Source organism: Bombus huntii, chromosome 1 (genome assembly GCF_024542735.1).
Source record: "Bombus huntii isolate Logan2020A chromosome 1, iyBomHunt1.1, whole genome shotgun sequence".
Classification (NCBI taxonomy): domain Eukaryota; kingdom Metazoa; phylum Arthropoda; class Insecta; order Hymenoptera; family Apidae; genus Bombus; species Bombus huntii.
In genome coordinates this window covers 14,569,031-14,590,727 of record NC_066238.1, presented here as the reverse complement: position 1 = coordinate 14,590,727, position 21,697 = coordinate 14,569,031, and the positions used below count along the sequence as shown (strand labels likewise).

Sequence of the window (21,697 nt, the reverse complement as noted above, 5' to 3'; positions counted from 1 at the left end):
AAGTTTGTAATCGTTATGATACTACATTATTTCTATACTTCCATGCTTATTCATTGTCACTCGATTGTTGTTTATTCTCTTAATGTTTACTTAAAGTTCATGACACATTGGAAACAAAAAATATATACTTTTATTACTGTATTCTCAAGTATCAAGAAACTAGGCGACTATATGTAATTCTGATGTACAAAATGGCTTCACCTCAAAAATTGGCAACGAAATTTTGTAACATATCACCCCAGATATTAAAAAACGTGGATGGAAGGTAGTACAATACTAAAGCAACACTTCTTTGCAGCACTTGTATAAAGCATTCACTTGTTTAAAGAAAACATTTCATGTTGCATTATCATAGAACTTTGCTAAGTCCAAAGACTCCTATAAAAGAGACATATAGAAAAGGTATTGAAAAGAGAAATCAACTGTCTCCTTTTAATATCGATACTCCCAATAGACAAAAAATATTGAAAAATGGTCTACCCGCTAAAACTGGTACATGTCTAGGAAGTGGAGGATTTGGTACTGTGTATAAAGCATTGTATAAAGGTAAAATGTCATTAGTATTTTTCTCTAATTAATTATTATCAGAACTAAACACATTTGAATACTAAATTCTTGATAGGTGATCAAGTTGCAGCTAAAGTGATGCAAACAGAAAAATGTTTCAATACATTGAAGGGTGAAGAACATGCTTCTTTGTTAAGACATTCTAATATCGTGAAAGTGCTAATGATAGAACAAGGTGCTTCTCTATCTTTAATAACAATGGAGTTATGCGGCCCTACTTTACAAGAATATCTAGAGGAAACGGTCTTAACTAAAACCAAAAGAATTTGTGTATTAAAGGACATAACTTGTGCTTTGCAATTTTGTCATAACGCTGGTGTCATTCATGCAGATGTCAAGCCTAAAAATATATTACTCTCTGCAGACGGTCAACCAAAACTTACAGATTTTGGTAGTTCCGTATTAATAGAAGAGTCAAATGGAATTAATAAATTTCACGTATGTTTTTACTATATAATCATTTATATCGTTTATTAAGAAAAAGATCTTTTTTCTTAGGGTACACCAGGATATGCTGCTCCAGAAGTAATAAAAGAAAATAAACTGACTCCTGCAGCAGATATTTACTCTTTAGGAATTGTAGCTTGGCAAATGTTATTTAGAAAACTGCCATTTGCTGGATTACACAGTCATACGATTATTTATCTTTCTGTGAAGGGACATCGCCCTGCAGATGATAATATCGATGATGAATTTCAAGGTGTCTATAAAACATTGTATAGACAAATGTGGTCACAAAATGCTACTGATAGAATTACAACCAACGAAGTAATAACCAAGATCGATATGCTACTTTGTTCTTAATATTTATTTGAATTATTATTCTTAATCGACAGATATTTTTAATATTCTGTAGTAGATACGCGTAAATTACAGATCAAATTTTTATTGTACAAAATATACCAGAGAAAGTTACTTTTTTACGTGTCAGGCATTTCTCCACCAGGTACAAGCTGTAAAAAAACGGTTTGTTATATAAAACTAGCAAACTGATAAATAGTTTTAATAATAATTGTATTCAAGAAGGTATTTTAAATCGTTAAAAGTAGAAAAATAAATTAACCATTGTGATATTGCTTCCGTTAAGCAGTATTTGATCAAGCTTGGTGACTCTTCGTCCCTCGGGTGTTGCTTCGCTTTCTGTCACATCTTCGAGCAGCATATTTACAAAATCATCAAAACCTAACAAGGTGCCGACAATTTCTTTATCGTTTTTCATAATAATATGTATCCGAGAACCGATACATTTGTCAACTAATTCTGAAAATTAATGAAAATTAATTATTAATAATATGATAACCAAAACAAAAAAGTGAGGTTAAATATAAATTTGTAAACAAGGCGCATCTTACCTAAAGGCAATAATGTTGATGGATTTGTACTGACAGAACTCGTCATAATGTGAAAGCGTTAGTGAGATATAAGATAATTAAAAATAAAAATAACAGCACAAGTTATTCTTTATTTCATCGAGAAATAGCGGGAATAAGATAATACCTGAAAACACCACCGAGGTGCCATCTATGCTATAAGCAACAATACAATCAATGTTCCAAAATCTAGAACATGTGTAGGCGTAGGCAAATAATATCTGTTAATCATAGTAAGAAAATGATAGTCTTATATGTATACTATCGTTTGATTAAGTTAGAATTTTTGCGATTATCTACCACCGAAATATTCCATCACACATCCTGAATGAATTTTTCACTTTTCGAATTTTCATAAATTTCGAATTTAGTATCAACTTGTCAACTTGTAAGTAGGTAAGTAAAACCGTATTGTACTATAAATCTCGTAAAAGCACAAACAGATAGCAATGTTTACTCCACCTTTAGATTATTTCGATATTTGTACGATATTTTGTATTTGATGTAGTTTTTACGAATTTCTACGTTCATAGATCGCCTTACCATGAAACCACTGTTTACGGTAGGGATTCTTCTGTCCGTGCAAGTACCAGAGATTTCCTCTCTGTAAGTACCAATTGCTAACGCTTATTCTAGGAAATACATATATAGGGAAATTACATGCATAACTTTGCCAACCATGGAAGTCGGTAAAGCAACATCAAAATTTTGGACGTTGACCGGAGTATTGTAACCTGTATAACTTTTTATAAGTTTGATAATCGCAATCATGATGAACATTCATAGTATTATATTGTTACAGTATTGTTTGTACAAATGATTGAACGACTCAACAATCTCATGCTTTATTTTCATCGCAGTGTAACATATTTTTTTTCACGAGACAATGCAAAGCATACGCAATATTTAAACAGAGACTAACCTCCCTTTCGTTAAGGCCACATTATATGCAAAATTACGGGGAAACGAAGAAATAGAACGTTTAAAACGATTGAGAACACTAGATGTCATGTCGTGATCATTTCAATGGCTTTAATGAAATTGCGCGTCATTTTTGAAAAGAACGATCATAAAATCACAAGTTATCTACCTGGAAGAAAATTAAAGGGAGAAGGTTGAAGGATTTTGTACCTGTGACCCGTCATGTGACCTGTTTTCCTCAGAGGGACGTTTATTGGTCAATGCCAGCTTATATCCCTGACGAACGCGCAAGAGCGCAGGTATATCCTTTCTCGTATGCCCCTTCTTTGCGAAAGGATAAAGCGGCTTCGTCGGTTCCCGTTACGGCAGACTTTGGTCGTAGCTCGCGAAAGAAAGGTGGAACGGCAGAAAAATCTACGAACGAGCACAGTGTGCGGAAGAATCGTGTGAAGTAAAATTGTTATTGTGCAAAGTGGACGCTCCCAGGTACTTGTGTGCATCGTGTTTACCGCGCATGGTCCGTCCAGAAGAACCACCCTTCTTTTTCTAATTACTTTAATTACAAAGAGCAGAATAATCGTCGTGTACTGTGTGTCTGGTGTTTTTTTAAAAGATACGATACAACAATATTCATAGAATCGAGTAAAAATGGCGGCTTGAATCTGATCGGCGATTAGATTCGTGGATTGTTTCGTGACCGACAGATCTTTGCACGATCGTCGAAACGTGGATTCGTCCATGACGAGGATACGTCCTGTTGATCCTGTTAATGGTATCTCGACGTGATACCTGGCAACTCGTAGGGACACGTTCGAATGCAAGTTGATCGAAGGAAGAGAAGAAACCGAAAAAGTGGCGCGATCGTTGATATGTTCGGTAATGCGCGTACCAACGTGCGAATATACGTAACGGATAGTTGACGCAAAAGTCCGTTACCCTCAGTGGTATTTGATGCTTGGCCGACGTGCGCGTGTTCATACTGGAGATCGAGAAAGTGTGTAGCGGCGATTTAAAGTTAGACGAGCGTTATCTTTTGCTTGGACGATTATGCTATCCTCTTGTGAAAAGATTGTAGAAAGGAACGTCGAAGAGAAATCACTTGGTGTGAAAGATCGAGCGATGAACTAGAACGCAAAGAAGACGATAGGAATTCTGGTTGGCCGCGAACGAAGAAGGAATCGGAGGACGTGCGCTCTCGTGGAAGTGGAAGAGAAGCGCGCCAAGTGGAAGGAGCAACGGTGGCGAAACAGGAGCGAAAGAGAGAAAATATCTCGGAGATGAAAATCGGTGAATCGCGGTTCTCTAGGAAGTCGACTAAAAGGTAGTAAGAGGAGGCCAGTCCGGATAGGAGTAGCGAGAACTAGATCGTAGTCGGTTCCTTCGGGCTGTCTAGGTCGTCGTGGCAACGAGAACGAAGGAAAAGAGGACGACCACGTGTAACCGGGTCGCGGTCGTGGAAAAATCGAGCGTGTTACGGTGATTCGGTAGAAAGATGACGACAACCACCGGAAGATACGGTGCTATGGAAATGAGACATTCCAGGAGCGAGGATTTACTCGGTGTGATCTCCGGCTCGCGATCTCCGAGTCCAAACGTGCCTCTACCTAGTACCGCTTCTGAAGACGACCTTATTGCGGCCAGCGCCCTCCACGAGGCCACTGACTCCACCATAAAACCACCGTGTCCCTTGTTGTCCTCGAGGGTTGCCAGACCGGCGGGTTTTCCAGCGGATCGTATCGATCCAGAGGATTCCATCCGAGACATCGTCACTGAAAATGATCTCTACAGGTTCGTACACGTTTCTCATTTTCTTCCTTCGATCCTTTATTCTGTGCAATTAGATCGGGTAAGGTTGCTGGTCGCTATCGTGCGTGACAATTTATATTAATGCAGAGCTAGCTTCCTGCTAGAACATTCTTTGTTTCGTTTACGTAACTTAAAATAAAAAGAAACGTTTCAGAATGATTCGATCGATAGTCGACGAGGCAACTTCTTTCCGAGGTTCCTTCCCAAGCAAATTTTTCTTTGAACACTTTCTGTACTTTGATATCGCTTTTCTCGCCGGTGCGGTGTTTGCACATTTTTTTCTTTTTTTTTTCGTCAGTCGATACTTCTATGCCACATGTATTGATACGTTTCGTGAACATCGATCTCTCGACTTTACCTATTGACGTACCACGCTGTATATTTAAGTCAATGATATCACCGATTTTTATCTTTAAGCTATTGGTTTTTTGTCGAAAGTCGTAAATAAATTGTTCGATATCGGACGCATGTTTTTAGCTTGCTATCTTTTCCTGAAACGAGTCGCTTCGATTCCTACTTTCCTCGACCGAAAGATAGAGGTCGTGTACGAGCGAATACTCGAACCGTATAATAAGCGCACCGATAAAAGCGATCGAAATGGAAGAAACCAAAGATTCCAATGAAATACTCGTGTACCGGCTTCTCGATAATTTACGACCCGAGGAGCTCGTTTCGAAGCTGATATTACTAGATTTGCAAGTGCCGCGGGCGCGAGATCCGGGACTACGGGATATGTATGTTAACTATAAACGTAGACGAGCTTTACGAGATATCCTATGCTTCGCAACGATGTCTAAAACATTAAATGCGTAACATCCGTATTCGTGTTAACGCCGATGTTCGACCCCAGCAAACTATAAAATTATTGCTCTGTTTATCGGTAGACAAGAGAGAGTTTAAAACTTGAAAAAAGTGATGTAGCTGCGCGATTCAATTTCTTTTTCGATAATTAATCGCACAGATTTCTACATCGTTAGTAATTTTCCACTACCCGTAATTAATACGCTTTTGTCGAATTCTCGAAACACGGGATTACCGATTTAATTTGGTTGAATATTTTCGATTTCAATCTACGCGATTTGGAAGAATTAGTTAAGGCAAGATTAAGACGAGTTAAAGCGGTTAGATGTTTTTACGACAGAAACGATTAAAGCATATCTCTTCGCGAATAATCAAAATACTTAGAAACGTTCTCGTGAATTTTGCGAACGTGCTTTTACGAAAGGCAGCGACGACGAATTTGTTCGATTTATCACGAACAGCATAAATCTTAAATCGTCGATCGGAACGCGTACACGTAAATGCGCGCGGAAGAGGAAAGATCGTTTCCGGTTCGCATCGTCGCGTCGCGTCGCGTCACGTTGTGTTATGTCGCATGTAGTTCGATTTAGTCGATGACGTCGAATCATTGACAAACTATTCGAGCTATCTGATTCGTAGACGCGCGCACGCAGCAGACACGCAACGTGTTTAAAAACGGAAAGCGAGGAGCGTTTCATTTTTAATGAAGAAGGAGCGGCTTCCGTAGAATAGCGCGAGACGGTCTCAATGAAAACAGCTTCGAAGGAAATTACGAACGACTCCGAAGTGGAGCCAGCGGGCGTCCACTTAAAACGCGATTTAATCAATGCAATTAATCAGCTCGCCTCGGTTTCAACAACTTCAGTAATTTTGTCTGTAATTAGAGAGATAGCTGCGCTTCTTTTACCCTCGTTACTTATAAGACAAACTGCGATGATTAATCATAAGCGCGAGCACGAATTCTTTTTTTCTTTTCCGTTAGGTATTTCTTTTTTTATCGCTCGGAAAGAAATTTATTCTCCCGAAAGATGCTTGGAAACAGATACCGAATATTTCACGCGCAATGCACGTTCAATGGTAAAAATACGAATCGTGAATAGGTTAAAAATAACTTTCATTTTTGGCAACACGACGCCCCATGCTAACCTCCTATCACGGTCGTCATTTGTATATGCTACAGAATATATATTCACGCATTAAGCGATTCGCATACGTACTAAAACAGTACTGTCAGCCATTATGATTTGAAACTCTGGCATGTCTCATTGATATCTGGTCGATGATATAACCTCTTAAATAACGATACAATTTTAATAGTGATATTAACGTGTAATATCGCACAAAATTCACACGTATTTTCATTAGAGAGCTGTCAGCCATTATGATTTTAAACTTTGGCATGTCTCATCGATATTTGGTCGATGACCTAACCTCTCAAATAACGATACAATTTTAATAGCGATATGAACGTGTAATATCGCATAAAATTCACACGTATTTTTATTTGAGAGGTTTCCTCATTGAGTTGACAACATTGAAGGAAAAAGCACGAGTTCCAGTTCTACCGGTATCGTTTCGATCAGCTAAATATATGTAGATATCGGAATCGACGATCAACGAGTTCTCCGATGCGTAACCGTTGACTCGTGCCCCTCCGATGTCGAGCGCCATCGGTTGGCTTTTCAGGCATTGTGCAGAAAAGAACAGAGCTAAAGATAGCGATATATTTGAGAGCAGTTTCTCCGTCTTCGTTATCCTTCCATTGTGTATCATCCACGTCAACCGAAATACATACGTACGTACGTATTACAATAAAAATAGGATCGAGTCCCGGAGAAACGAATAAAGTAAAAGCATTCGCTTTCTAATTCCATTTTCTTCGAGCTTTTGCAAACCCGTTTTTCTCCATCTCTTCGATTTCCCATCGATGAAACGATTGCGTCATTATATTGTAAATGTACCAATTAAGATATATAAGTCACAGAGACCAATTTAAGAAATTAGTCTGTGGTCTGCAAAGGGGTAACCTTGTCACTTGCGAAATAAAGAAACGCGGTGTGAGGTTATCTTTATTTAGATTTTCGAGATATCCAACGGCGATCGTTATATACAGGCGAATTGCTTGGAAACTTTGCTCGTTAACTTCGAGATTAACGAAAAGAAGCATTGGAATCCGGTTTCTTCTTTTTTCTTTTTTTTTTTTTTTTGGCAAGATTTATTGATATCACGGTATTTACTTGTTTATTCGTGAAAAAAACGTGGCTAGCTAACTACTGTGTACGTGGTTATTTAATTCGTTGCAGAATAGGTACATACCGTGAAAATGTACTGTACCATTTAGAGTTTAGTGTATTTTAAAGGAACGAGGCTAGCTTCTAGGTCTTGGCGGGTAACGGTCGGAAAATAATTCCGCCTTGCTGTTGTGTTTCTCTCGCTGAGTTGGCTAGCGTTAATACCAATTCCATATACATTTCTACGGTTAAATAATTAACCGTGCGTAGTTAAGCTGTTAAACCGCGGAGTTTGATCTAAAAAAATCCCATTCGCGTTGCGTAGTTAAAATCAAACAAGGACACACATCGAACGTACGGCAAATGTTTCTATCATTAATTTTTGCGAAGAAACGATCCAAACGATGTTGAAAAAGGCATCGCTATTAAGAACTTAAAAATTGCCAAAAAATAATAAAGTACACGAATGGGGATACATTGGGAAAAATAATCAACTCAATTTAGAAAAAGCGATACATTGTACACAGCAGAGAATAATCAAATGATTTTTCATCTATAAAATACATAAAGGGAACATACCACTAAATGTCCTTTGTATTACTTTTCACCGAAATTTTCAGTTCTTACAATAAGTGGTAATTTTTTCTTTCGCACGGCGAGTATACACGTCAACCGCAACGAAATAAACTTGTGGATTGACGCGTATACACGTCGAACGCAGTTAACCGGCTGAGTTAGTCGTTCCACGTAGACGATTGGAATAGTTGCAATTAACAAATCGTTGGAAATTAAACGGCACGAATGTAGTTCGTTACAGAGCTGCATTTAGTGTCGTGTTCCATGGTTTGTTATTTATTTATTAATTCCATTTTTATATTCTATCGATATATTTTTATCGATAAACGGGAAGTACGAATTACTCGAGAACAAATCTTTCGACAAATCTTTTTACCAATGTCGTGACGATAGTACGATGTTTCGTTCTGCTTGCTTCATAAACAAATTTCACCAGAGTTCCCGAAAAGACGCGTCTCTTCGCTTTCTTTCGCTAACGCACATCGCGAAGTAGAGTAGATATTCGATCTCCTAGCAAAAAACACACACCGCTCGGGGCAAAAAAACGACAAGAAACGAGCATAACACGCCCTTTTGTGGTTGCTGCGCCATTTTTGGTCGCGACGATACACATCGTCGTTAACCCTTTCACTGGAATACTTGGCTTAGAAAGTCGCTGGAAAATCGTTATTATGCAAACTGTTCGAAGCGCTGCTCGTGATAAACGGTAGTCTAATTCGTACGCCAATTTCTCCATCGACGAACGACCCGATTTACGAGCGACGCAAGTCGAACATTTTTTGTTGTCCCAGCTTTACCGGGTCGCTTCGCTTACTCTCGTGTTATGCAACACGCGTGTTCTCGCCAACAATACGTGCAGTTTCCCTTGTCGGCCGAATGTCGCCACGCGAATACGCGTCCAGATTTCTCGCTTCTTTTTGTGAGCTGCGTATCGACGAAAGTTTCCATTTGAATAGACGTGTGGCACATTGGGCTGTGAGCCAAATTTGCAATTGTATGGCAGCCTCTGGTCGCAAGATGTATCGAGATCCTAAATTAAAACCTCGTGTAATATCCATCGATGGACGAGACAGAGACTCGTACAGCGAGCAGTGTTCTTTGTAATGGCCACTGATCTTTTCGATAAGAACTGAATCGAGATTTGCTGTGTCACCGCGACGAGAGAAGGAAAAGAGAGAAGAATAGAAAAGGAAGGGAAAGTGCGTTTCGTCCGGAACAGTTAAGCGAATGCTTTCCAGAATTATGTTTTTCCACGTGTATCTCTGTGTTGGTACTCGTAGAAAAGTCGCCATGTATTTCGTGGGTTGCTCGTTTCTAATATTCCCTTAATATTAACACATTGTTGACCGGTCACGAGTTAACTCGTGTTTTCATGGCCAAACGTTATGTTTCATGGACGAGCGTAAACTCGTGATGCGCTTTTTTTTCGCATCAGCGTCAGACCACGTCTTAGAAACAATAGTCACTGGCAGAGAAACAAAACCGACTATAGCGTGTAGAGTATGCTCTTCAAAATGAAAACGCAGCGAAACTAGATATATTTGCGAAAGCTGTTAGGTACCATTACACGTAGGTGATTGTTACACTGTTTATCATACGAAAAAGAAATATTAAAAGTTGAATAATAAATAAAATTTATATTGTTTTACTTCACAGACAGTGACATAATTCTCAGTAAAATTGCCTGTCAACAATGTGTTAAGGCATTAAATAGATGGTTACGACATTTGCAGTAATTAATGCGTAGAGCGTGCAGTTCAAAACCTGAAATCTGTAAAAATTCTGCTAATCGAGTATGCGAAGGTACGCGGGAAAATATTTTTGCAACCTGGTGGCATTTCAAGTTAACACGTCGAATGGCATGAGGGTCACCGGTCATCTCAGTGAGATAAATTCATTAATGATGATTATAATAATGATTACCGTAACATATCTTTTGTATGTAATACAGGATGGTTGGTAACTGGTGGTACAAGCGGAAGGAGGTGATTCTACGCGAAAAAAGAAGTCGAAAATATAAAATAACAATTTTTCGTTTGAGGCTTTGTTTTCGAGAAAATCGACTTTGAATTTTCGCTCGGTACGCGTGCAATTTATCGCGTCTCGCTATAACGGATCTCACTGTAGATCGTTGTCTCGATGGAAAAATTAAAAAAAAAATTTTATTCTATATGTCGGAGAAGAGTCAGGAACAGGGTTGTGGGAGTTTGATAGACCTCCCTTGGAGTTGGCTATCGTTGTGTGATAACGAAGATACGGCCTGATGCTACGAGTATGGACACCACCGATTCGACAATCAACAGCGGTGGTTGGGCACTTGCGATGTTAGTGACGTTGGTTTTAGGTTCGATGACGAATCCACGGTCAACGGGATGAAAGATATACTTGCTCTACCTCAAGGACCTCTGATCTCAAGAAGGAAGGAATTTTCGTCCCAATGATGCCACAAAGGAAAACTACGATGGGGTTTGTCTAAGGACACGAGATCATCGGATCCGTCGGGTATACCCCTCGTTCCGAAAGTAAGGGAAATTGACGTCGCTGTAAATTTGTCAGTTTGAGACAAAGACTGTCTGTCCGTTTGGAAAATCTTAATTGCCGGAAAGATCCGGGTTTTATAGCGGGTCCTTGGGCTAACTGGACTTGTGCTGTGTACGTGCCTCAACATCAGGTATTCATTGTCCGAAGGAACCGTTGGAATGTTTTACTGTCAAGTACCTCTATTGGTATTTCTTTTAACGAGGGTCATACTATAATTCCACACCTTTGTTAGGCGAAGCGTTGACCGCGGCTACGTTCGGCGACTGATGGTCGTCTTGAGCCCAAGTTTATTATCATAAATCGCAAACAAGTACAATTGGGCAGGACGACGGCAAATTGTTTAATTACGGCTGTAAACTTTAATTACGATTTTACGGATTTTCACGAAGTTCCAGAGGGACGGCTCCGGTGTCTTTTCATCTCTGACATATATTTTCGACTTCTTTTTTCGCGTAGAATCACCCCCTTTCAGCTTGTACCACCAGTTACCAACCAACCTGTATTTCAACATAGTCAAACCTTGTAAAACTGGCGTCACATTCAACGTGTTAAACATCCGTCATCGTAAGGTTCACAGAAGAACGTATCACGATCGGTATATCTCAGGAGAATTTTATTTAATTTTTACGCCTATGGTCGTTACAAGCGCTGAGGTGTCTTAAACTGTGTGCCAACTGATCCTTGGCCTTTAACCAGTTAGCTGTTGCGACCTCTTTGAAAAGTTTTTTTTTTTTTTATTTATTTATTTACATTTTACAATTTGTCCAGTGGGACATTTGGTAAAATATTATAGCTTAGTGGTATAATAATATAACATGTGGATGGCTACCCCCAGTGGGATACCATCTTCGAATTTGATTGATTTATTTCTTTAGTGTGGTGAGTGTTTGTATGTTAAGTTATGTCCTTTGTGAGATCTGTCGGGTGTTTCCTTTTTAATCTTCTCTTTATGTTTGATGCGCCGACTGTTTCCGCTGCCAGCCGGTTCGGGTGCGTTGCTATTCTTTCTCTGTACCTTCTCGCACTTCTGTTAATCTCCTCCTTGACCGTTGATATTCCCAGGTCTTTCCGAATGTCCTCGTTTCTAACGTACCATGGCGCGTTTGCTATTGTTCTGAGTATTTTAGATTGCATTGCCTCTACTTTGGTTATATGGCTCATTGCTGCTGTTCCCCATAGTGCTATTCCGTATGTTCTTTGAAAAGTGTGTACCTAAAATGTATGGGGAAAAGTAAGCGATGACGAGTATACTCGTCGAACACAGTGTGACTGTTATAATATTTTTTTTTTTTTATTTATTTGTTGAAATTACAATCAATGCTCGCGTTGAGAATTTTCAGTAATTTTTCTGGCGTGGCGCAGTGACATGGCTATTTATTTACAATAAGTTAATACTTATTACAGATAGGTGTAATTTATAAGTATTATAAGTAAGTGCATATGCTTAATTTGGATAACTAAATGAATCTAGCGTTTAGGTCTAGCGGGTAGTGCCTCTTCAGCCTGCGAATCTGGTCCGTCGTGTCAAGTAGTCCAGTGATTAGGGGGTTTCGGTGTTTGTTGATTCTTTTGCTATATCTGTCGCTGTATTTTGCTATTTCCTCTTTGACTGTGGGTATCTTGAGGTCACGATGGATGGTTTCGTTGGTAACATACCAAGGTGCGTCTATTAAGGATCTTAGCGTTTTCGATTGGAAGCGTTGTAGTATTTCGATGTTGGAGTTACTTGCTGTTCCCCATAGTTGGATTCCATAGGTCCAGACAGGTTTTATTACGGTCTTGTAGAGGGTAATTTTATTCTGTATGTTTAGTTTGGAGCGTCGGCCCGTGAGCCAATAGAGTTTTTTTAGTTTGTCCTTTAGTTGCTTCGTTTTATCTGAGATGTGTTTCTTCCACGTTAGTCTCCTGTCCAGGGTCATGCCCAGGTATCGGACTGAGTCCCTGCTAGGACTGTTATAATATGGAATTAAATTGTAACGAAATGACTGTTTTATTTTTTCATTTTATTATCGGCAGGGCTCGTCATCAACACGAAATATCGTCATTTCTTCGTGACGAGTATACTCGTCGAAGATGGCTGACTGGTTAATACTACGGTCCACGCGACTTAAGCTCAGAGAGGGTTAAATCCGGCAACATATTGACGATACAAATGTTTTCGCATAATGCGATTAGGAACGATATTTGAAAGAAAGTAAACAACTTGGAAACAATTTTCCTTCGATGTTCCATAAACAAAATATCGATTAGACGAAAAAACACAACTTTTTCTTACATTTCGTTTTACGTCCCAGAAACTGTCTGTAAGACTGCAGAAGTTTCAGTAGAAAGTTATGGCTAATAAAGTTTATTATCTGTAAAATGAAACCTGTTACGTTATAATCGTTAGCTTGTAAATTAGCAACAAACGCGAAGAAATCCTTTTTTCTCCAATCGTTTACAACTTTAATCAAAATTGTCGATACAATGGTATGATCGTACGATCTCACACTTTAAATAATGTTCAACAATGAAACAGATGATACCAATCGTTTCCTTTATTTTTATACTTTTTCCATGAGTCACAATTTTTAGTTTCGTAAATATTTTTCCGATCAAAAAAGACCCACATGTAACGCAAACAATAAACTGTAAACAGACCTATTTCATTTCTTGATGTTTAATAGTTTAGAGAAACGCTTTTTTTTTTTTAAATTGACTGCAGCAATCTGTAGAACAAGTTCCACTACAATATAGTGAAAAATGCAAAAGTTGTATTTTACCATTTGAGTGACAATATTTTTGTTTACTTATATATCAAAATATAGGTCTTCCTATATAGCGTGTAAGCTCGGAGAATAAGAGAAATAAGCTTTTTATTGCAAATAAAAAATTTTCCGTTTGTCTTAGTATGAGTAGTACTCGTTTGTCACAGAGCCTCGACGGTTTGTGCGACTGTGTACGATTGCATCATTGTACCACAAATCTAACCGGAGCTTTACGACTGAGAGAAAATGGATTTCTTCGCGCTTTTTACTAATTTCCAACCTAACGATTGAGCTTATAATAACGTAGCAGGTCGCATTTTACAGATAATAAGATTTATTAACTTCCCACCGAAACTTTTTCACCTATGACAAATAGTTTCCAAGACATAAAACGAAATGTAAGAAAGATTGGTGTATTTCTCGTTTATGAAAAATGTCGCTTATTTTGTACTACGTATCGTTCTGAATCATATGATACAAAAACACTTCTACTATCAATTTGTCTTTAAAAAAATATGCATTCGACCAGACTACTATTTACTACTACTACTACTGCTACTATATTTCTGCGGCCATCGTGGACTATTTTGTGGCCGGACGAAGGTTCACCAATAGTAACTTTCTCTAAAATCATTTCTACCAGGAACATTTTTCAGAATTCTCTTACAGTAGCTGAATTTTTACCTGCCGTTACTTAGCCACATCCGCGAATTTTGTTGGTTCTGACTTAACAAAGAGCAACGAACGACCGTTCCACGATTCTACCAACGAAACCAAGAATCGTCGAAAACAATGTTCCCTCAGTGTGTGTTATCTTCGATATTTGATATTCGAACTTTCGACCAAATGGACGACTATCGTCAACGATCGAATCGTCTTGCCGAATATCCTGGAAACTGACGTATAGTTCAGCTGCTGAAGTGAATCTGACTCGGTTCAGCAGCTGAATCTGAACTTTTGTCCTCCGCTCGGTATATGCTTCGAAGGTGTGCGAGTTCGAAAGGCAGAACCGAAGATAATCGGTGGCTCGTATTGCGATCGGTACCTTCGACACCTGGCTAGAATTACATTGCGATATTTCAGTTTCACAGGACGCTGGAGATTCGGTCCGGAAAGGCGTGACGGGCGGATTCTTGAAGAGCAGAGTAGAGACTGGCTGCGGGCTGGTTGGCAGGCAACCCGGAAGACAGGCAAAGATCGTTGTTGGATCTCGAAGCGGGAGCACCGCGCGTCTCGAGCAATCGTGAAAGCGAAAGTCTCGGAGAGAATGGACGAGCCGTTACACGGCAGTGCGAGTGTCAGTGAGTGAAGATAAAAAGAACCGGAGAGAGGAAGTTTCGGTGGAGGGCAACAGATTCGCAGCGATCAATAAGAAGAGGGAACGAGAGAGAGAGAGAAAGAGAGAGAGAGAGAAATCGATTGGCGAAGCAACTGCAAGCAGCTTGCAACCGACGAGCGCATCGGGTCGCATCAGACCCGACCGGGCCACGCCATGACCGAAAGGTCGGCTTCCTGCTCGGCTAGCTTCTCGATGTCGCGGCGAATATCGCTCGTTACACGTGCAGCCTTCGCGTGGGACCTGAGCACGCTTCCGGTTTCCAAACGGCAGATCTCTAACGAGAGATCTCGTCGACGACGAACTCAATCCGCTGCGGTTGATAGGCCAATAAGATTGTTGCGCATTCGGTGATACTGAAACGGGGCTGTCTGTCTCGGAATCATTGTTCTGCCTGTGAATTATGTCGGCTTTTAATCGCCATTCGAATCTTCGTCCACGACAATGATAGAGTCAGACTTGCTGGGTGAAACGTCTGAAATGTAGAGTTTCGTTTGATACGAATAAATGGGAATAAAATCGCGGACAGATGTCAGGCGATTGTATCGTACGACTAGCATTCTTCCACGAAATTTTTCTGTCTTCTTCCATTTCTTTAAACTTACTTTCACTCGCATCATTGTTCTCGGAAAATGATGAAAAATCAGCTACTCGAGATAATAAATATTTAATATACTATCTGCTTTCAGGTTCGTGCTGTTCAAGCGTCACTATGATAAATATGTTGCTTTGGCGGCGAAATATGAGGAAGCCAAAGGTACCGCCTACTACTTGGAAGAACGTTATCACGAGGTGAAGGTAAGCGTTTTTAATTAATCGAACCTTGTCAAATGCAGATTCAGCCGATGATAAACGATAGGAATCGTCGGTGTTATTGTAATTCGAAAAAATAGACAAATTTGCTGTTCCACATGGTACGATCGTAAATGGATGTAACGGAAAACGATATATATCTAGGTCGGTTTATTGGAGTAGTCGGCGAATCTAGTAAAAATATAACGCGTAGCACATTAAATATCGGATACGCGGAACTGCTAACCAATGAAACGTAACGAAGCCAAAGAAACGCCGTCGATGGTTTTCTCTATCGCGTAAAGAACGTACGCAGCATAATATACGTCAGAGTTTCGTAGATTCGATCCGAGTTCGCGCTACTTATCTCAATCTCGACAATTACGGAACTCTAGAAAAATCTACTGTAACCTTCGTTTTTTCCTAATACTGTAGTAATCTATATCTCGATGAGAATAAAAATGGTTTCGCACGATAGCGGGCTGCTATCGAGACTTGAGCTTTGAGAGCCTCTGGGATAAGCAACGCGTACGTATAATTAATTCTCGAGACGGTTGCAACAAAGATCAGAGTCCTTCCGCGATCTTGTTAGTCTGTGCTCGATGGTATCTGTGGCCCCAGGCAGCTTGTACCGCGAGTGAAATCAACTTGCTCTCGCCTGTTGCAATATTATCCGTAAAAATGCGCGAGAGAAAACGGTCTTCTTGTACTACGCAGCTTATTTAGTATTTACAAAAATGTATCGATAGATGTCACTGTCGTCGTTCGCCGGATGAGAAACATTTCGAGCGAGTTCCTGCGTTCATAAAAATTCTACTTCCCAATGAATATCTTGGTCCGCGATGACTGTTCAAGCTCCTTTTCTTTCTCTTTTTCTTTTCTTCTTTTTTCTGTCTTTGGGACGGTCGAATATTCCTGACGAAAAAAGTTCTTGCGTGTGATTGTCGTGATCTGAAAAAACCGTACGCGGTACAGCTCGACGCGTTCCATTCTTTACACGTTCTCAATCCTGTTTGAATAGCCCCGATGCCAGTCAGGCAGTCACTGTAACCGTAGACATTGACAGACAGGATTTCCCATGTCGAGTGTCCGTTTGGCGTTCGTTTATGGCTCTCGCACGCTCTTTGAACTTTTCGAAGAAATTTGACGGCAGCTCTGTGACGAAACCTTCTCGCGGGAACGATGGGGGAACGGAAGGGGGACGTTCCATCTTCGTGCGTACAGTGTTTTATCTAATCACGTGCTCCGGATTCGCGTTCCTCGAAATATCGACATGCAATTAACCGTCGCCTACAACTTCAACTGGCACGCCAAGGTTTAATTCGACTGTCGAGATTTGACCTCGATCGAAGGAAAAATAAGCGGAATGTAGGCTTCGTCCGACTAAATATGTACCTGCGATTAAATCGTTTCTAGAAGAAGTTACGAAGAAACGATAAACTGAACCAGCGTAGCGTGATTTTTCCGTGACCGGTTGTAGAATCCAACCAGTCTATAATATCGGGCAGGAAACAAAGATAGGAAAGAAAGTAAAAGGAAGAGACGAATCCGCGAAGCCTTTGGAGAAAAGAGGTCTAGGAAAGAGCGGAGGCGTCGTGTCGTGTCTATAGACGCAGAGCAGGATAGCCGGAGGAAGGCCGTGTAAGTAGTACTTAGGTCGATTTCACCCGTGGGCACTGGTTTCCCCTTGGCCTTCTAGTGGATGCGCGTCAACTTGTACGTCTGCTTATGCACTGGCCGCCAGAGAAAATTGACCGTGGTAAACCGTACAGTGGCAAAACCGCGGAGACAAAGCCGAGCAACGACGAGCGAATGGCAAAAAGTTCATCGTGGAGAAGAAACGGTTACATTTCGTTACTCCGCTTTTCCCTCTGCGGTTTCGTATCTTGTCTTTCAACTCGTTCCTGCAGCGCCCCTCGTCTTCCTTCCTCTTGACTTTCTTCGCTTTCTTTCCAGCCTGTTTTTTCCGTAACCTCTCTTTTCGTACCTTTCCTCGTTTAGTTTCGTTGCAGTAGAAGCTGCGAAACGGCCTGCCCCGAGCTGAGCTGGCTCGTACTACCGTTCATCAACCTCGTACCATCGACAGTCTAGTTTGGCCGCCTAAGCTGACCTACAATGTGGCATCTAGCGCGATGCTAGATGCCACTCAGCCGTAGGAGGGAGGTGCGGCCGAGGCGGCGTTATCGGCCGGATCACGTCATACCACCGGCTCAGTTACCGATCTTCCACTCGGCTCGACCAGCAACGTCGAAACGTTCAATGACGAACTGGTCGTTCGTATGCGAAGCAACACGGAGAATCGATGATTTACGATTTAGTCGCACTTACGCAATCGACCAAACGGCGAGAATAGATTTGCCACGCGTAGCAACGCAACGTAACGCATAGTCTAAGTACCGTGTTCGATCTATAAATAGCGTTTCTGTCGATGGTACCCTTGATACACGAACGTCATTTCGGTCGTATTTTAGCGGTAAACACGTCTTATCGAACTAATGTACGCTTTCAATATCCGTACATCCTACCCCGAGCACGGTAGATTCGAATCTGGAGCTGCAAAATTGGTTCCGTAATAAATACCGATGATGTTTGCACGTAGCCGTTTGCGGGCGCAACAGAGGCATCCAAAAGCGACGACCGTGAAATTAGATGCAGTGCTGGAAGCATTCGGTTGCATTCTCTTTTTTAATTAGAATTATTATCTCCGTTAACGCTTGCCTGCGGACTCGTTCGCCTTATCGGTTGACAACCACTGCTACACGAATGTACCTCGTTCGTATTGTTCTCTAATCTATCTACGTTAGTTGTACAGACTCGAAAACAATCGTGACTCAGTCGATAAAAAGATATAACTCGAAAGATAAGAGTTACCGAGATGACTTATCGAGTAAATATCAACGAATTTCTTGAACGAGCCGACCTTAATCAAAAGTTGAATTCGAGTTACTATTGAAACGAATTGGAAAGATCGGATTACGATAGAAACTCGTGTAATACAAAATTGTCCGGTTGTTTCAGGCTGAAAGGGACAAGTTAGAGGAGACTCGACGGTCGTTGGAGAAGCGACTGGAGGGTTGCGAAGCAGAACTGCGAGGCAAGGAGGACGAGCTGTTCCTGCAACTGGAACGAAGCCTTCGTCTGGAGGAAGAGGTGGAGAGAGCTAAAACCGAACGCGACAGTTGCATAGCTGCTAAGGATCGGCTGGAGAGGCAACGGGAAGTAGCTTTGCGCCGTCTGCAGATGCAACTGGCGCAAAACGAGATTACTAGGCAAACTCTTGAACGAGCTCGCCAGGACGTTGTCAAACAGGCTACTGTTATTCGTGCTGAACGTGATGCTCTTGAAAGAGAGGTAATGATAATTCGAGCAACAGCATCTGTTTCGATGAAGACGATCTATGCTATAATGTCATGTTGTGTATATTCTGTGTCTCTAGAATGAAGTTTTAAAAGAGAAGCTGCGTATAGAACAGGGAGAACTGGGAGAGGAAAGGCGTAGACGAGAGGAAGGTGTCGCAGCGCTGACTCGAGAAACGATTACATTGAGACACGCCGCAAGACATCTTCGTGCAGCGACTCTACACGCTACGTCTTGCCGCCGTCGACGACGGTGTTCCGTTTGTTTATACGCGAGGCGCACTTTTGCCGAGATCGATGATTATCGCGACGAGTAAGTGAATCGAACCTAGAAAAAACACGAGTATCTGTAAACAGACCAGCCCCGATAGTCGATAACGAAGAAAAGGCTTTTATCTTTACACTTATCTAATTTCCAAACGTTTCAGTGGAAATCTTTTCAAGTGCCTTCAAGCGCCGCTGCAGGATTTACGTACCTGGTTCCGACCTAGCACAACGTCCACGACATCGATGTCGCGTGGACAGAGGACCAGTTCACCGTTAGCCGATCGAGAAATAAGTTTCATCGACGATTCCAGCGTCGACAGTAGCCCCGGTGGAAGCAATGCTAGCAGCAGCAGTACCACAAGTAGCAACAGCGCGTCCGACGATGAAGCATATCCGAGTACTCTTGTTGCTGAAATATCGCTTTCATCGGCTAACTCGAGCGCTCCAGCTACGGCTAGAGCCTTTTCATCCGATTCAGGGTTCGTCTTGATATTTCACCAAGTTCGTGTACCTTCTAGTTACGTAAGAAATAGCGAAACATTATTCGCATTGAATTTTCTCGTTGTTCAGGTTTTCTTCGGAAATCGGAGATCGAAGATCACGATGTTATGAAAATGGAGGTAGTAGCACCAGCAGCAGCAGTGGCAAAAGCAGGAAAATTAGCGAGTCGCTTAGTTGCAGCGAACCGGACGAACAGAGCACGACAGGAATTAGTCGATCGAGGTGGACCTCCTCGTTTCGCAAGTTACTTGGACGAAAACCAAAGACCAAGCCCACGCCTGACCGTTCCTCGTGAAAAGGCCAAGACTGAGAAGCACGTTGTCGTGCTTCGAACACGTAGTGCGAAATCACCGTGAAATTTAGTGCTCCCTCCCTTTTTCAGCTCCGTCATTGATCTATCGAGATTGTTCGCTTGATCGGTAAAACATTCCAAACGAATTTGTTTACTATTAAAAAAACAATTCGATACTGCCAGCATATTGATAGTAATACAATCCTGGATTTCTTCCTAGTAATAACATCGAATTAAAGACCACAAATTTCGAATTATATCGATATAGAAACTTATCCTCGCAAATGATCATTACGGTCATTTTACTAGTAGTTCACTTTCTCATATCTAATATACCTTGGCTGAAGTTTCGGCTGTTAATACTCGTCACACTATGTAGGAATTGAAATTTCAACGATTATTATTGCGAACGATCGATCAAATTCAACTAAAGCGTACGATATTAGGCAAAAGAACTCTGTTTACGATTATTGGAGTTGGGTCTGAATTTTCTAGGCATTTTGTTTTTTATTGGATTGTGAGTAAAATAACGTTATTATTTATGACGCATTGTATCATCCTTACATTGTTATTGTTAGGGCGATTGTTGTTCTGCTAGTCAAAGAACGTATATATCGTAGACATAAATGTATATAAATATATGTATGCATAACATACGTATATCCAAATCGATCGATCGCAATGTTATTTCTTAGTTCGTAGAATTACAGATGTTCAAATCTGCAACTCACTTTAGTATCCAATGAAATTTTCAAGATGTTTCTAGCAAAACATCACTTATGAAATTAAATATGTTTTTGTATACAATAATACATCAAAACCAAAAAGGCAATGTTCGCTTGGATAACGAGTTTCTTTTACGGGCTATTGTGTAACGTATACATGATAGGAACATTTGAATGAATTAGATTGGAATCGATAATACGTAAATGCATCCGATAATATATCATTAATAATCGATTATCAAACACGTAACAACTTCGTATTCAGGGTAACAACAAATTTCTCTTAGAAACTTCATTTTAATTATTAAACGAATAATTCAATAGCAACTATTACTGAATTTCTTCCTAAATTTTGCTTGTATGAAGTTATCACATATTCTATATATATTTTCTATATGCTATTTATGAATTTCAATTTATAGTTTTTTTATGAATTCACGGAATAAGTAAAATTAGATATCTGATTCATTGTTACGTTAATGCAAAAATCGTTGAAGTTTATAACGAATTAAAAAATGCTAATTCAATGGAAAAACAATAGATGAATCAGTGCTTCTCAGGAAGACATTTATAGCCAGTTTAAAGTTTTACTGTTTATCACACAAATTCTTAAAATTTTTGCATCAACTAACAAATCAATGATTTTAATTGATTTGACCATGTTTAAATTTTTACCAACGATAGATAAAGTCGTTTGTTAACCAAGAACGATTATATGTTAAATAAATATGAAACCAAAATAGAAAAATTTTAAGGATTATCTGTTTAATGAATTAACTGCAAACATATATTTTCTTGTGTATTTTTTCACTACCCGACTTTTTCTACAATCTTTTCCGTTTTTTACGAAATAAAAATACAAATTAGT

The 21,697-nt window shown here is 40.2% G+C and overlaps 3 protein-coding genes across 7 annotated transcripts; 2 read left to right on the top strand and 1 right to left on the bottom strand.

Annotated features, from left to right (window-relative positions):
• Positions 1 to 114: 114 nt before the first annotated feature.
• LOC126870079 (serine/threonine-protein kinase mos) lies at positions 115 to 1,520 on the top strand. Its single transcript, XM_050627538.1, has 4 exons — positions 115 to 265; positions 356 to 546; positions 623 to 1,005; positions 1,066 to 1,520. Exons 1-4 carry the CDS (start codon positions 183 to 185, stop codon positions 1,369 to 1,371), a joined length of 963 nt encoding a protein of 320 aa, XP_050483495.1. The 5' UTR covers positions 115 to 182; the 3' UTR covers positions 1,372 to 1,520.
• On the bottom strand, positions 1,355 to 2,474 carry LOC126870069 (U6 snRNA-associated Sm-like protein LSm5). The gene is made up of 4 exons (XM_050627510.1): positions 2,238 to 2,474; positions 1,920 to 2,158; positions 1,631 to 1,827; positions 1,355 to 1,520 (listed from the first exon to the last, which is right to left on the bottom strand). The coding sequence occupies exons 2-4, from the start codon at positions 1,963 to 1,965 to the stop codon at positions 1,488 to 1,490; spliced, it is 276 nt and encodes a 91-aa protein (XP_050483467.1). The 5' UTR covers positions 1,966 to 2,158; positions 2,238 to 2,474; the 3' UTR covers positions 1,355 to 1,487.
• LOC126869973 (myosin-7B-like) lies at positions 2,187 to 21,617 on the top strand. 5 transcript variants are annotated; one of them, XM_050627248.1, is made up of 8 exons: positions 2,187 to 2,333; positions 2,471 to 2,543; positions 2,798 to 4,646; positions 15,586 to 15,694; positions 18,707 to 19,039; positions 19,125 to 19,357; positions 19,473 to 19,790; positions 19,882 to 21,617. In XM_050627248.1, the coding sequence occupies exons 3-8, from the start codon at positions 4,351 to 4,353 to the stop codon at positions 20,105 to 20,107; spliced, it is 1,515 nt and encodes a 504-aa protein (XP_050483205.1). In that variant the 5' UTR covers positions 2,187 to 2,333; positions 2,471 to 2,543; positions 2,798 to 4,350; the 3' UTR covers positions 20,108 to 21,617. The 5 variants fall into 5 exon arrangements, with proteins under 5 accessions (XP_050483205.1, XP_050483197.1, XP_050483216.1 ...); XM_050627240.1 differs by having other exon boundaries at positions 2,740 to 4,646; XM_050627259.1 differs by having other exon boundaries at positions 2,471 to 4,646; positions 19,473 to 19,812; positions 19,882 to 20,072.
• Positions 21,618 to 21,697: the final 80 nt, after the last annotated feature.